Source organism: Myotis brandtii, unplaced genomic scaffold (assembly GCF_000412655.1).
Source record: "Myotis brandtii unplaced genomic scaffold, ASM41265v1 scaffold120, whole genome shotgun sequence".
In the NCBI taxonomy this organism is placed as follows: Eukaryota; Metazoa; Chordata; class Mammalia; order Chiroptera; family Vespertilionidae; genus Myotis; species Myotis brandtii.
Window position 1 is genome coordinate 6,503,480 of NW_005354174.1, and position 16,647 is coordinate 6,520,126.

At 39.3% G+C, this 16,647-nt stretch overlaps 1 protein-coding gene across 3 annotated transcripts in view; it reads left to right on the top strand.

The window, feature by feature from the left end:
* The first annotated feature begins 4,833 nt into the window (after positions 1-4,833).
* Positions 4,834-16,647, top strand: part of CEP112 (centrosomal protein 112kDa) — a 323,660-nt gene continuing 311,846 nt past the window's right edge. For all 3 annotated transcript variants that reach the window (XM_005858692.2, XM_005858691.2, XM_014532494.1), the window contains exons 1-3: positions 4,834-4,945; positions 7,664-7,854; positions 9,740-9,912. In XM_005858692.2, coding sequence (XP_005858754.2) covers positions 4,840-4,945; positions 7,664-7,854; positions 9,740-9,912 — 470 coding nt within the window. In that variant the 5' untranslated portion in view covers positions 4,834-4,839. The remainder of the gene's footprint in view (positions 4,946-7,663; positions 7,855-9,739; positions 9,913-16,647) is intronic.

Genomic DNA, 16,647 nt, shown 5'->3' on the forward strand with positions numbered 1-16,647 from the left:
AGATTTTTTTTTCTTTTTACCAAATATTACATTGACTCTTTACTCTGGTTTTTAAAAAATGTATATCCAGTATTATATGTTATTATAGCAATTCTGATTGCCTTTCTAATTTTCAAGATTTTATTATTAGTTGGAGATAGTGCTGATGTATAGGCAAGTGGCCAAGTGGTCAGATATCATGAATCTGACAAGGATTTCAGAATTTTAATCTGAGCTTTGGGCTTAATTTCATGGCTTTAAGTGAGTCTTTTAACTTTGAATTTAAGTTTCCTCTAACGTTAAACACTACCATCTTTTGCCTGTGTTAAAGGACTTATTGAGTGAATCTTATTACAAATCTTTTGGCTTTAGCCCTAACTATGGGTACTCTCAGGCAAATGTTTGAGTGCAAAGGCAGGATGGCTAAGCCTGGGAGTACACTTCTAGGCCAGAGCTGTGCTTAAAATTCTGGGTTTATGAGTTTCCATTTGTTTGTTCATCCATTTGAAAAGTTAGTTTTCAGCTTTATGATTTAACATCCAGCCGTGGTATCATAGCTTTCTGTTATCAAGTACATAACTGAAGTAGTTATGGAGGAATGCAGTTAGGAATATTATAGGAATTCGAAACAAAGCAAACGAACCAAACAACCCAAGCTAACTAACCCATCAAAATAATACTATCTTAACCAAGTCTTGAATGTGAAAATGTGTTTCTTCTATAATGCAGAATGTAGGGTGATCAGTTTTGGTAACTAGAATTAAGGACACGTAATATTTCTATTCTAGAAGACCTATTTGGTACTCAGAATGGGATCTTTTTTAAAAAAATATATATATTTTTATTGATTTTAGAGAGGAAGGAAGAGGGAGAGAGAGTTAGAAACATCAATGATGAGAGAGAATTACTGATTGGCTGCCTCCTGCCCGCTCCACACTGGGGATCGAGCCCGCAACCCGGGCATGTGCCCTTGACCAGAATCAAATCTGGGACCCTTTAGTCCGCAGGCCGACGCTCTATCCATCGAGCCAAACCGGCTAGGGCCAGAATGGGATCTTAAAAAACAAACACCCTAGTCATGTAAAAGTGGGACATTAATCCCTTACGTTAACATTTATTTACCAATCAATTCTTCTTTCGTTTCTAATACACAGCACGCAATGTGCTAGGTATCTACTGAGACATATAAGTCGTGGTCTCTGCCTTCCAGGAGCATCTCGGATGTGGAATACATGCAAGTAATACACAGATGTATTAAAAAAAACTAGCTTGATAAATACTGCTGCACAGATGTGAGCAGTGCACACTGAGAATGGAGTAACAGTGAGTCTACGTAAGTGGGACAAGCTTTACTCAGAAGGGACACTTGTGCTGCATGTATCAGATTCCAGACGGAGGGAACAGCCAGTGAAAAGGATGTGAACACATATAAGGGCTTGGAGTGTTTGAAGAATGGCGAGCCAAAGTGTGTGTGTGTGTGTGTGTGTGTGTGTGTGTGTGTGTAGATGTGTAGGGAGGGATCAGAGATGGGCTCAGGATGTAAAGGTACTTGTAGACCTAACTTTGAATTTAGAAAGCATCCTGTTGTCACAAGCAGCCAAGAGAAGTTTTTATGTGGGGAGTGATAGGGTTAGTTTTATACTTAGGAACCGTAGTCTAGTACCAGTGAGGACTAAAGTAGGAAAAAATACAGTTGGCTGTAGGTAAGTGATCAGAAGGGCTTTCTCGGAGACCATGGCAGCTAGAATAGAGATACAGGCAGGGTTGGAGGTATTTCTGAGTATTTGTGGATGTATTAGTTTATGGGGGTTTAAGAAATGGGAACAGACAGTGGGGCTGGAAAGTTTGGCACAGTGAGGAGGCTGTTGATAGGTGTTTTTAGGATTAGAGAGACAAGTTCATGCTTCTGATACAAGTTCATGCTTCGGATACAAGTTCATGCTTCTGTTCTCTAAGAAGTAAGTTGAGAGGTGGAGGGAATAGCATTTTGTGGTGTAACCATTCGGCAGTTACTTTTTCCATGAAGCAGGAGGTTAGATTTTTGAAATTGAGAGTGAGCGCTTTATTTAAGGGACTTTAAGATGTCTGGTAAAAGCTGCTTTGTGGAGTAGGAGACAGCAAAAGACTCCTGTGGATTGAGGTAAGATTGGAAGCCATCTGACTACAAGGCAGTGCTGTCTTACTCCCACAAGCCCTCAGTTAGGGAACGAAGGAGGGTGTCAAGGGGTCAAAGTCTTGCTGAGTTTAGTAAAGAGAAGGTCGAGTGGAGTAAGGAGACAGTATAAGAGAATAAGAGGCTGTGATGAGATAGAAGGGTCAGGGAGGTGACGGTGATGAGAATGGAGAGTAAGGTATAGTCAGATGGTGGGAACCTCCTAAGAGGGGACTTTCGGGTTGTGGCTGAAGAGCAGTATGCATCTCAGAAACTGTTTTCCTTCCTGGGCAAGGTTGCGGGAGAGAGTTTAAGACTCCAGGGAGCACATGCATGTACTTGGCAGAAGACTGAAAACCGTGGTTCATGTCTAGACGGAGGGAAGCCAGGCCAGCCAGCGAAAGCTTCCTTACAGAGACAGGGTAGCGAGAACTTTCTATGAAGAGGCTGTTAATAAGAAGATGAAGATACCATGGTCAATACCAGAAGCTGCTTTAGCAGTGGGAGGGCCGTCTGTGGAGTAAGAATGCCTGAGGCAGAACAGAGCTTTATTCTAAATGTGTAATTTGTAAATTGAATCAATGACACTTGGAGACCTTACATAATGTAGGGGTAGTCCACAACCCTACCAAGACAGTTCATTACATAGAGGAACATGTTGAGTGTGGATATATTTTTTTAACTTTAGGAACTTAGTCAAAATCTACATTTCTGATTTTTTGGGGGATTCACCCCTTTATCATCAATGTTTTCTTGCTAATTAGGAAGAAATACAAGGACCAATATTTTAAGTTTTTTTGAGGAGAGCTATAAAATTTAAATGTACATAGTTAAAATCACTGTTTTGGGGGATACAGTTCTATGAGTTCTTACACATGCATGAAGTAGGGTCTTGCAACCTCCTCCACAGGCAGTATGCTGACCAATTCCAACACCTACATACTTGCCCTGTGCCGCCTCTTCCTGTCCAGGTCTCCCCCAATGGTAAGCCCTGTGGACCACTGATCTGTTTTCCATGCTCAAAAACGTTGTCTTTTCTAGAATGTCATGCAAATGGGTTAATACAGTAGGTAGCCTTTCAGGAATGGCTTCTTTCACTCAGCATAATATGTTCGAAGTTTTTTTTTTATGTTGTCACGTGGATCAGTAGCTCATTCTTTTCTGTTGCTGAGTACAGTTTCATGTTGTGTTTTTGCCATAATTTGTTTATCCATTCCCCAGGTGAGGGACCTTTGGGTTGTTCCTAGTGTTTGCTGATTACGGAAGGAAAAAACTGCTATAAACATTACATCAGGTTTCTGTATAAATATAGATTTTGTTTCACTTGGGTAAATACCAAAGAGTGGGATTTCCGAGACATGGTAAATGTATGTTTAACTGTGTAAGCACCTCCTAACCCAGGGGTGGGCAAACTTTTTGACTCGAGGGCCACAATGGGTTCTTAAACTGGACCGGAGGGCCGGAACAAAAGCATGGATGGAGTGTTTGTGTGAACTAATATAAATTCAAAGTAAACATCATTACATAAAAGGGTACGGTCTTTTTTTTTTTTTAGTTTTATTCATTTCAAACGGGCCGGATCCGGCCCGCGGGCCGTAGTTTGCCCACGGCTGTCCTAACCTGTTTTCCAGCGTGGTTGTACCATTTTGCATTCCTACCAGCAGTGCATGAGGGTTCCTGTTCATTGTTCTTACCAGCACGTGCTATTGTTTGCATTTGTTGTTTTAGCTGTCCTACTAGGCGTGTAGTGATATCTCATTATGGTTTTAATTTGCATTTCCCTAGTAACTAAAAATGTTGAGCATCTTTTCATGTGCTTACTTGTCATCTGTGTATCTTCTTTGGTAAAGAGACTAGCTTTTTGCTGATTATTTTTATTGGGTTGTTTGTTTTATGGTTTTGAGAGTTCTTTATACTAGTAAGTCCTTTGTGAGAAAATGTAATTCACAAATCTTTTCTTTGAGTCTGTGGCTTTTCATTTCAGTACTTTAACAGAGCCCTTTGCAGAGCAAAAGTTTTTTGTTTTGCTGAAGTCCAATCTGTCCATTTTTTCTTATATGATAGTGCTTTTTATGTTGTATCTAAAAAATCTTTGCCTTTTTCAGGGTCATGAAAATTGTTCCCTATATTTTCTTCTAAGAGTTTTGTAATTTGACATTTTACTCTTAGGTCTGTGATTTATTTTGAGTTAATTTTTTTTAATATACTATGAGATATAGGTTGAGGTTTGTATAATTTTTTTTTTTTGCAGATGGATGCCCAGTTGTTATAGCATACTTTATTATAAAAACTATAATTTCTTCATGAATTTTACCTTTGTTGAAAGTCAGTTGTCCATATTTTACTGGTCCATTTCTGGACTCTAGTCTGTTCTATGGGTCCATGTGTCTATCCTTTCACCAATACTACATTGTCTTGACTACTGTACCTCTTAAAATTGGGTAACGTGAATCCTCCAACTTTGTTTTTCTTTTTCAGAATTCTAGTTTTTTTTTACTTTCTAAAATTAAATTTTAGAGTCAGCTTGTTATATATACAAAGAATACTGCTGGGCTTTTGTTTGGAATTGCATGAAATCTATAGATCTATTTGGGGAGAATTGGTATTTATAATGCTAATGAGTTTTCTTTGATCTCTTTAATCAGTTTTGCAGTTTTCAGCATACAGACCCTCAATATTTTCATTTTAAATCTTCTACAGACTGAATTATGGAAATGGAAAGTGAAGAAGAACAATGGGAGAAGCTGGATGCGGAATTTGATCACTTTGTGGTAGATATGAAGCCTTTTGTTTTAAAATTACCCCATAGGCCAGGTAAGATTATGTTTAAAAATAGCACTTTTTATCTTAAGCTGATGTGGGATTGTTTACTTTGAGCTGTTCAAGGGTAAATAGAAATTTAGTGATAATGTCCTACTAAACCATGGAAAGGTTGTGATACCCCTTCTTATATGTCATGAGCTTAAAGCCCAGGGATCTCTAAAGTTTGCTAAAACGATTTCTTCCTGCATCTTTTTTTCTCCCACCATGGGAATGTTTCCTCTTTCAGGAGCCTACAATCCACCTGCTCTTTGACCCTTTTGTTTATAAAAGTGGAAAAGAATTTATTGGTCTTGTATGCTTTGGGTTGACGGAATAAAATGAAGTGTGAATGTGTTTTTGTTGTTATCTTGTCTCCAGTTTATGGCTTCTTATCTTTAATTATAGAATGAGAGTCTTTGTTTCAAGTGAGAGAATTTTCAAGTAACACAAGGTATGCAGAGCAATTGGAAAGAGTTTGGGGGGGTGGGGGGTGGGCCAGGAAGATTCTCTGAGTTATACTGTGCATAAGATTGGCTGTAAAGATAAATCTGATTGGCAGCTTTTGAGTGGATCATTTGGAATGGGGCCAAGAAACTGGTTTTTACTCTGTCCAAATTTCCTATTTCCCTAAGGTGTCTGAGGGAACTCTATATTCAAAAATGAGGAACCAAGTCAGTATTAGATATTTATTGCAAGGAGCTGCACTGGGAGAAGGGAGGGTAGTGGGTGAGTTATGCATTTTGTGGTCATCCATTGTTCTAGGCCCTGCCACTTTTTAAAAAAATCCTCACCCAAGGATATGTTTTTTATTGATTTATTTTTAGGGAGAGAGGAAGGGAGATGGAGATGGAGATGGAGATGGAGATGGAGATGGAGAGAGAGAGAGAGAGAGAGAGAGAGAGAGAGAGAGAGATATCACTTGCCCCCCATATGCGCCCTGACTGGGGATTGAACCCACAATCTTTTGATGCTCCAACCAACTGAGCCGCCTGGCCAGGGCCAGGCCTGCGACTTTTCCTGGTCCACGATGTCTTGGCATGGGCTTCCCTCCAAGCTTCTTCCTCTATCCGCTTGCCCTTCAGACCAAAACCTCTTCTTTCTTCCTCTGCTGTTCTTCACAATGGTTATTTCATATCTCACAGCTCATTCATGATTTGTTGAGTTAGTATTTAATGATGTTTCTATACTGTTAATCATCTTTTGATATTCAGTACCTTTTTTTTTCTTTTTGTCTTAGATCTGCTGATTAGGAAAATTTTTTAATTAAAATCTCCCATTATAAATGTATTTCAAATCAAACTATTATCATATTTATCTTCTTTTAAAAATGGATTTTAGGTACAAGAATTGATTGGATTGTAATCTTTGGTTCATGGTATTGTCTATATTGGTACATCCCTTGCCTTCTCTTATTTAGTTAATTCTTAATGAACGCTTGGAAATCACATACCAATCAAGAATCTAAACAACTTACATCTTCTTGTAGCTAAAATCTACTTTGGGAAATGGTTTTTCCCAACATTTTAAGTAGATGAATGAATTTTTTTGTATTAATTAAGTTGTACTGAATTCTAGCCATTCCAAAATTAGATAGATTTCAGTTTGCTGCTGGGCATACAGAAAATATATAGTTTGAAAAAGTGATTACTTAAGTTTATCAGTTTCACTTTTGCATTTTTTTGGCATAAAGTATGCCCAATATTTCATGAAGTTTGCTTTGTGATTATATAATTTCAAAGCTAAAAATACAAAAGTTTTTTAGAGGCTAGCTTTCATACCTGTAGTGATAAATCCGGTATGAGCAAAGTAGTAAATCCGGCCCCAGCAATTTTTGTAGGTAAAACAATAAATGAATATGACCTTTAGAAACTAAGAGATTAAAGCAGGCTTATGATTTGTGTTAGGTATATAATCCTCAAATTGAGTTAGACTGATAAAAGATTAGTGTCAAAGTAGTTTTCATGAGACCTAAAAGAGATTCTGTGTCATGTAAGATAAGATAGTCAATAGGTCATTATATGTGGATTAAACTGTGCTATGTTTTTAAGGCAGTTTCTAAAAGGGTAATTATTTTACAAAATTACATGTAAATACCCTTCAATTATTTCTAGAGAGGTTAAAAGAAAACCCTAAATAAATCAACTATAAGTCTCTGAAAATTATCAGCTTTAATAAATAAAACATTTGAGATTTAATTTTAGATTAAGTTTAGAATGCTTAAGTAAATAAGATTGCATTTTATCTCTCTCTTGGTTTGTATAATGAGAATTATAGAATTTTCAGAACAACTACAATTATTTTAGAGATGTTTTTACAGCAAACTTTTTATCTCACTGCTTTATTTGACAGTAATCCAGAGATTTTATTTTTGAGAAAATATTTTTTTGCTTATGTCTTGCCTGATTACTAATGAACTGGTAAACTAGACCAAGAGTTGGCAAATTGTAGCCTCTGGAGCAGATCCAGCCTGCTGCCTTTTGGTAAAGTTTTATTAGAAAACAGCCATGCCCGTTTGGTTACATGTGGTGTGTGACCGATTTCATGCTCCAGTGGCAGAGGGAGCAGCTGTGCCGGGGGTCACAGGCCTGCAGAGCCTCACTGTTTATTGTGTGTCCCTTTACAGTGAATTTGCCGACCCCTGCTCTAGGCAGGAGCAGATTTAGACAGGTCTTTCATTTAGTGTTTGTTCACTGACAAATCAAGTCTCTAATATTGCCTATGTATTTCTAGAACGGCAGAGGTGTGCACTTTGGATTAGAAAGCTGTGTGAGCCTTCAGGAACAGGTGCAGGAATAATGGGCAGGAAGAATCGGAACCTGTATGCAAAACTGTTACTGCATATGCTTAAGCGAGGAGTGATTGAAGGCCCTTTTATACACCGACCTGAACCCGGGACACTAAAAACTTTACCTTCGTACATGGTAGGTGTCATTGACCAAAAGGTGAATTAGTTTAGTTTCTTAAAAACTGCCAATTTAGACAAGCTGGGGTGGCTCAGTGGTTGAACCGGGAGGTCGAGGTTCAATTTCCGGTCAGGGCACATGACTGGGTTGTGGGCTTGGTCCCCAATGTGGGATGAGTAGGAAGCAGCCAAGCAGTGATTCTCTCTCATCATTGATGTTTCTATCTTTTTCTCCCTCTCTCTTCCTCTCTGAAATCAATAAAAAAATATTTTTAACAACCTCTGCCAATTTATCATACCATTTGGGAATGGTCATATTAGTAACAAGTTCTAGATAATATGTTAGTTAAAACGAATGTGTGTGTTTTTTTTCTTTCTGATTCAAGTTTTTCTACCTTGACTAGAAATCAGATATTGGCCTATAAGTGGCCTATACTTACTGATTTAGTCATTCCATAATATTATACAATATTTCTAAAAATTTTAAAGTGCGATTTTAAACTTGAGCCTTACTTTTCCACTGTTTATAATAATATTTTATGTATGTCAGGAAATTTTAGTTGTTAAACTCTTTCATTTTTAAAAATTTATGAGAGGTCAGATTGAGTGACTTCTAAAGTTCCTTTCTACTCTAATAAAATGACAACAGTAAGTTGGAGTTTAGAAGTGATTTCCTGCACTTCATTTAATTTCATTATCAGAATCAGGCAGTTACAATTATACTTGGTTGATGAATTGTCACTGTCTTGGTTTGTATGGTGTTTGAATACTTGAGAAATCTGGCTGGAGTTCTAGGGATTGGTAGTTGCTGTTAGGATATTTTAAGATTTTTTAAAATGATATTTTAAAATTTTTAAATTTTATTTTAACAGTTAATTTACACCAAAAATTTACTCAAGAGGCATGTTGCACAATTAGACCATAATATGCTATCCATGGAAGAATGCCAAAAGTTTTAATGCTATTCCCAATCACATGAGAGACATACGTTTTGTTTAAAATCATTAGTCTTTGGGACATAGTTATTTGACTTAATATTTGATTAACCATTGAAGTGACTATCTCATTTAAAAAGAAATTGCTATGCATGTCTGATTGAGGATAGAGGGTCATGTTTCACCCCTCCCCAGAGAGCAGCCCCCCTAGAGGACTGTTGTGTAGGATTGGGAGAATTGTTGCAGAAGTATCCAGTTAATGCAGAAATTTTTCACAAATGTGTCACGAAGCCTGGCTCACTTAAAGAGAAATAAATGGGCTGATGTCATTCTTCTTAATGACTGAAAGTAGAACATTTTCTGGAACAAATTCAGACGTTAAGATCTGAGTCTATTATGTTTCCCCATTCACACTCAATTTCAGAAAATCATAGGAAAGTGCCTTGTTTTACAAAGAATGATGAGAAGTCCTAAGGCTGCCTTGGGTTTTCCAGCTCATTTATGGCATGGCCAGAACTACATCCCAGGTCAACTCTGTTGTTCTCATCTGATGAAGGGATTCCTGATTTTTATTTATTGTGGTTTCTGAGCCCACTGATTTTTTTGGTGGGCTGCAGAGTAGTTAATGATCACAGAAAAAAATAAGAGAGCACATGATTTAAAAAGAACGTTTCATTTATGTTTACATAAAGCTAATATTCCTTTTGTAATACAATAATTATCAGATTTATCTGGTACGGATTGTTATCATTCATCAGATTTCTTATACAGCAGAGCACAACTAAAATGTGTTATCCCATTTTATGTATTTTAATATTTCATAATTAATGTGCATTGAATGATGCATTTTTATATATTTTTGGTAGTTGAATTTGAATATTTGAATGGTTATCAAACTTGAAATCTTAACTAATTATTTCATTATAGTCCATTTTGAAAGAATAATTTTTCTAATTTTTAAAAAATCAGTCCATCTATTTTGATGAACCAAATCCAGCACAAGCCAAAAGTTCAAGCCCAGAAGGATTACCGGACTGGGTAATGGGTGAGCTGGGGACGAGCGAACACAAATTAAATGAATCATGGAAGCTTTCTTCTGGAGACAGTTATTCTTTGGTGCAGTCGCCAACCGATGGCCACAGGTATGCTATGAAAATGGGATTTGGAATGTGTTTCATTATTTAGCCTGTCTTCAGTACTGGTTCATACATTTCATTTTTCCTTGTGTGTGTTTCTTTTTATGAAAAGTAGTTGATTTACTTTATATTTTTGTTAAAGTTGAAGTCTTTGAAGGATATTGAGAAGGTAAAATGACAGTTTTGCTTTTTCATTTACTGTATATTCAAAAATTATGTTATATTCTAGCCATTTCTTTTTGTATCTGTTATATATATACTAGAGGCCCGGTGCATGAATTCGTGCACTCGGGGTGGGAGGGGTCCCCTCAGCTCGGCCTGCGCCCTCTCGCAGTCCAGGAGCCCTCGGGGGATGTCCGACTGCCAGCTTAGGCCCGCTCCCTGTGGAGAGCGGGCCTAAGCTGGCAGTCGGACATCCTGAGCACTGCCGCAGAGTCGCCACTGCACTCGCCAGCCGTGAGCCCGGCTTCTGGCTGAGTGGTGCTCTCCCTGTGGGAGCGCATTGACCACAGGGAGCATCTCCTGCGTTGAGCGGGATCGGGCCAAAACTGGCTCTCCGACATCCCCTGAGGGGTCCCGGATTGTGAGAGGGTGCAGGCTAGGCTAAGGGACCCCACCGGTGCACGATCAAAGCCAGGGAAGGACGTGGGAGGTTGACCAGCAGGGAAGGGTCTGCGGGAGGGCTCCAGGGCATGTCCAGCCCGTCTCACTCAGTCCTGATCGGCTGGACCCCAGCAGCAAGCTCACCTACCAATCAGAGCATCTGCTCCCTGGTGGTCAGTGCATGTCATAGGGACTGGCTGACTGGTTGACTTTCTACCCCTTGGTGGTCAGTGCACATCATAGGGAGCAGTTGAGCGGCCTTAGCATATCATTAGCATATTACACTTTGATTGGTTGACCGGACACTTAGCATATTAGGCTTTTATTATATAGGATGTATACATTACATATATACACACATGTATAATGTGTGTGTGTGTGTGTCTGCTCCATTGCTTGGACAGTGGTTCCTGAAAATTTTTAAATAATACAATTCTCTGTTTCCTTTATGACAAGCATGTATTAACATTATCAATGTCGACAACAAACTGTAACATCTTAAAGCTTATACTTGAATTTCTCTCCTTTTTACCCATCAAATAGTATTTGTTTTAATTTAATAAAATAATGAATATAAATGTAAACCTCATTAAACTGTGCTTTTTCACTAGAGTACTAAGCTTAAGTAGGATTTTTAGTATAAACTAAACGTCTAAGTTTTTGAAATACATGAAAAGATTATTGTTGTAGTATAACTTTTGGCCTCTAGGAGGGATAGACTTAAATTGGACTTTTATCAAACTTTAGGTTTTACCTTTGGTGTTGTTCCCTCAAATAATAAAATATTGGACAGTGTCAGTTGACATGTACCATACTTCAAACTTCTCTTGGTAATTTTAATTTTGGGAAATTTGATTTGGTTAACAATATGATCTTTCTTTTCTATACATTTTGGTTTGTTACTTACTCAGATATAAAACGTTAGTAATTTGAAATGTCTTCATAGTTGGTGTAGTCTGATTATGTTTTTCAGATGTCAGGAGTTATGGGGGGAAAGAACAGATGAACACAAAGCAAGTGCTGTAGTCCAAAGGAACTTTTTTTATTGGAAAGAGTAAACCAATTAAAATGGAGAGGCATAAGAGGGAGAGGGGAGATAATTACGGACATGTTCAGAAGAGTAAAAAGAAATGAATAGATAAGTCCTTGGGGGTTTTATAAGGTACTTATTTTTGTACTTATGGGAGATTTAAAAATAGAAGAGGTATAATTGTGGAGTTTTGTTAACCTTTTAAGCAGGTAAGTGGAGGTGTCAAGAGACTGATGTGCATACAAAGAAAAATACAGTTCTTGGTTTGGCTGTGAAATGCATCAGGTGTTTGCCAAAAGATTTGTTGAGTGTCTGACTAGGTGCTGGGTTCCTTTCTGGGTTTACAGTGTAAAAGTGAACTAAAGGAGTTTCCTATGTCTTTGAGTTAGACCAGAGGTTGAAAATTGGTGATCATTCTGAACTGAATGAATCATGTGCATATATTTGTTTTGTTTGACTTCCCATAATGTCTTTAAAGCTTTTTTAGTGAGTTGTCAAAATGAACAATTAGAGAATTTTGTACAAAAAAAACCTGCATTTCTGGCTCACTTTAGAAAGTGGAGACCCAGCAATCTTTCCATAGGTTGGAGCAAAGTAACACTTGCTCACCCCCCTAATGCAGCACGCCTTCACTGTTTCCTGCTAATGCCTGACACTGAGGTTGAGGTCATTGCATCTGTTATTGAGCTTTGACTTTTTCTTTTTTAAGTATTTTATTTTTTGTTAATCCTCACCTGAGGATATTTTTCCATTGATTTTTAGAGAGAGTGAAAGGGAGGGAGAGGGACACACAGAGAGAAACATTCATATGAGAGAGACATATCAATTGGTTGCCTCCTGCATGTGCCCTGACCAGGGCCGGGATGGAGCCTTCAACTTAGTTACGTGCCCTTGACTGGAATCAAACCCAGGACCCTTCATTCCGTGGGCCGATGCTCTATCCACTGAGTCATACTGGCTTGGCGAGCTTTTTATTTTTTCAAGTAAGATTAAGAGGAAGTAAAGTATTTGTTTTTCCCTTTTGTTTTTCTGCAAAAAGCTTTATTGTTTCATTTGGTCCAATGCATGGGAGAGGGCTTCAGGGTGGTTAAAAGAACGGCTAGTAGTTTCTTCGGGGAAAGGCTCCGGTAAAAGCCAGACACCAGGGGGTTGCAGAGGGGCCCCTCAAAGGCCTCTGGGCTCCACAGGCTCCTAGTTGTGCTTGAGGGGGAGCCTTTGGAAGAGATACGCACCCAGCCCAGCCTGGGGGCCAGCAGCCTGCAAGGTGTCAGGTGTCGCCCATCTTCTTGATGCATTTCACCTCTCACCCCGGCAGTGGTTCTGCAGGAAGTCACGGAGCTGAGGGTTTGTGGGTAGAACCCAGGGCCTGCAGCTCCAAGAGGGCCTGGGTCAGGTTCCTCTCCAAGGCCAGGGCGGTCTCTATGGCCCTGAGTTTTGTCCCCTCATCTTGGGAGGCTTCAGCACGTCCTGGAAGAGAACGCAGGCACCGCGCTGGGTTTGCAACTTTAAGACGCTCAGCGCCCTCGCGCTTCTTCTCTGCCAACTCGCAGAAGTGGCCCACGCCCTCCAGAGCCACTTCCATCGTCCAGGTCGAAATAGAAGCCGAGAGGTAGGTGTGGGAGGCCCCAGAGGCAGGCTGGCCAGGCGGTTGACCGCAGCCTTCACCTTGGTGGGTGGAATGATTCTGACGAATTTGGGAGCTCATGGTTGTTCGGCAATAAGGAGTTAAGGTAGAAATAAACATCAACAGTGTGTTGGCTGGTCCCGGAGGTGGTTCTGAGGGTGGTGACTGGATAAGACGTAGGAGAGTGGCTGGAGGCTGGAAGAAGGGGCCTTCCTGGGTGTGTTCCGTCCAAACACTGTTGAAGTAAGAGCCAGATCTGGGGGTGTCGAGGGCACAGCCTCCATTTATATTCTATGAAAAGTAGAAAGAAGAAAGGTAAATGAAGAGGGAATCACATGATTTAAGAAGAGGAGAGGAAGGGGGCGGGGGAATGGAAGATATCTCTAGTACTATCAACAATAAAAAATATATTTAAAAAAATGAAGAGGAGAGAGAGTGTATCTTTGTAGAAGTATAGTATAATCACCCATGTGTTTACCTGTTTAGTCTTATAAACATTTGGTCTAAAACTGTGGTTTAGATGGATAGGGAAGAGAGATATATGTATGGATAATTTCAGTGCAGTGGTTCTGGGTCGTTGTGGAGGTGTTTATGAAGATTGAGGTATGTATAAGAGTAGGGTTTAGGGTAGGAAATAGAACAGAGCTCCAGTTTTTTCCTCATGATAGAGGATAGAGTTAGAGAAAACAGTGAAAATATTCTTCAAATATTAAGGATTTTTCTGGAAAATGAAACCATAGTGAAAATCTGCACAAGTTTAACAAATAACTTATTTCTCTTTGTTGCTCAGCTATAACAAAATGGCATATTAATGCCAATTACTCAAGTATGAGGCTTTAGTTATCAGTTACATAAAGTAATTAATGGGACAAGCAGGCAGTCCTCTGGTCCCAGTCATTGTTCAGATCTCCTAACTTCATAAAAGCCTCCCCTGCCGGCCCAGGTCTGTTTAGGTGACTCTTATTTACGCAAAGCTCTCTGTGTTCTTTGTCGCACTTATCGCATGTACAGAGGTTCCATTTCTGTCCTTTTGCTAGATTGCACATTTCGCGAGGGAAGAACTGTGGTTTTCCTGTTTGCACTATATTTCCAGTTAGGGACTCCATAGAGTTTGTATTTGATGAGTGTATGCATGATTGAAGGTTGGGTTATGTTATTGACTGCCACATAATCTTAATTTAATCTGTACAAAACCCCTCTGAGATAGGTATATTGTGGCAGAGAGAATGGCACACAGAGATTTAGAAAAGACTTAGAAAAAGTCGAGGGAAAGATCAAATTCCGAAGAAATTAAGAGAAGTACAGGTGTAGGCTATGGAGAGGCCCTTCCCACACCGTGAGGAATGTAGAGACAATGCAGGAGCCGGAAAAGGCACACTTAAGTTCCTTTCTGCTCGAGTGTCAGGATATCACTAAGGCCCAAGGCCAATTAAGGCTGCAAAACAACACAACACAGTGTATCTTTTCTCATGTTTCTCAATTAATTTAATTTGCTTTACTGTACAATGTTAATTTAATGAACAGATCTTTGACATTTTATTTGCATGAAGGCCTTTAGAAACTAAAACTAACATTTAGTTTAGCTAAAGGCAATACAGCTGATTTCAAGGCCAAATACATAATGTGTGAGTTGGATCAGAAGTGGTGTGAAGTGGAATGATGGTCTTCCCAGTTCTTTTCTCCAGTTGCTCCTGCACCCTGAGTGGTCATACTGGGCTAATGAGAGAGCGTCTGCTAGTGGGGACCTAACACATCTGATCAGTTCTGCAAGAAATTGTTTTCCAAAAGTTTAAGAGGCTTATAATATTTGACACATGTATATTTTTATAGTGAATAATTTATTGTTACTTAGAACTGAAGTTTAAGGCTGCCTCATAAATTTTACAACCACTTCAACTTGTCCTTTGAAAAACCTCTTTAATCTTAAAAGATTTTCCCCCTTAGTGTTTCTTTTTTGATCACTTTATAAAATCCTGCTTTACTTAGACCTTTTTGTATGTGAACTATTTCTAATGGCATTTTAGATTATGCTGTTTGTGTCCTAGCCTTTTTATATTATTAAAGATGCAGAGTCCTTTTGAAGCCTCTTTGTTAGGGCTCCCTATTCAGTAGAGATGGCACCTCTCCTTTACCTTTATTCCTCCTGTGGGATGGTGTGTAGCCTGGTTCTAAACAGCTTAGAAGTGTTATGAGGTTATATTCCATCAGGCTTATTATCTGCTTTCTTTTTCCACCAGATATACATTATCCGCTGGTAAGCTTAGCATTGCACATCAAATAGCTTCAGCACTCGGCTATGTCCATCCCGGTTTTATTCTTGCTTCCTCTCCTTTCTCATAGTTTTGGTGTATTAGTCATGTATTCTTTTAGAAAAATCACTTTCCAAATTGCATTGCTATTTTAGGAGATCTCTAATTGTATTCTATATCAAAGATCTGCTTATTTTCTTCACAATGAAATATTTTAGTTATATTTGAGTTTGGAGCATGGTTTTCCAAAATGTACAGTGTTACTGTGAGACCATAGACTTAGATCTCATCCTGTACAGGTTGGTTAATCTCACTTAGTTCTACAAACATGAGCTATATTCGTATATTTTGCTTCCTGGTCATCCTCCAGATGCCTGCCATTGAGATCTGGTAAAGACCTTAATTGTCTTTGTAGCAGGCAGACTTCCAGGTGCCCCGTGATTCCCCCTCTGTGTGTTCACAGCCTTGTATACCCTCCCTCCTGAGTGGGGCAGGACCTGTGACTGGCTTCTAGTAGAATATGGCAATGATGATGGGATGGCACTTCCGTGATCACATTATGACATATCAGACTGCCTGGCTAGCAGACTTGCTGTAGCGTTGCACTGCCTTCTCCTGGCTGGCTTTGAAGAAGTGAGCTGCCATGAATTCTTTGGCCGAAAGGGAACTGCAGGCTGCTGACCCCTGTGCGAGTGGGAAAGTGCATCCTCCCCTCGTCCGGCCTCCAGATGAGAACCCAGCTCTGGTCAAATCCTGATGGCAGAGGCCCCAGCTCAGCTGTGCCTGCACTTCTGGCCACAGGAACTGGGAAAATGTATGATTGTTTAAAGCTGTTCAGTTTGTGGCAATCTGCTCTGCAGCAGGAGATGACTGGTAGAGTTTTTATGCTCATTTTAGAAAAGTATGCAGTCTATATGCAATACTTGCTTGTCATAAAAACCTCAGTGTAGAAATGTGTAGAGTAGAAAATCGAAGTCCTCTTCATGTCCTCCTTAGTCCACTGTCCTCACGAGAGGTACTAGTGATCAACAATTTGGTGTGTATCACTTTAGAGTAGACCCATTCCCACACCCCCACATATGTCATTACAGAATTACACATTGACTTATATGTTCTGTTCTGAGACTTGTTCCTTCATCACTTACCTTTTTGTCTTAAATCTGTGACATGTAGTCTGTCCTCTTTTTTTAATTACAGATAATAACCCATAGTGTGGGTTTTCTGTAATTTAACCT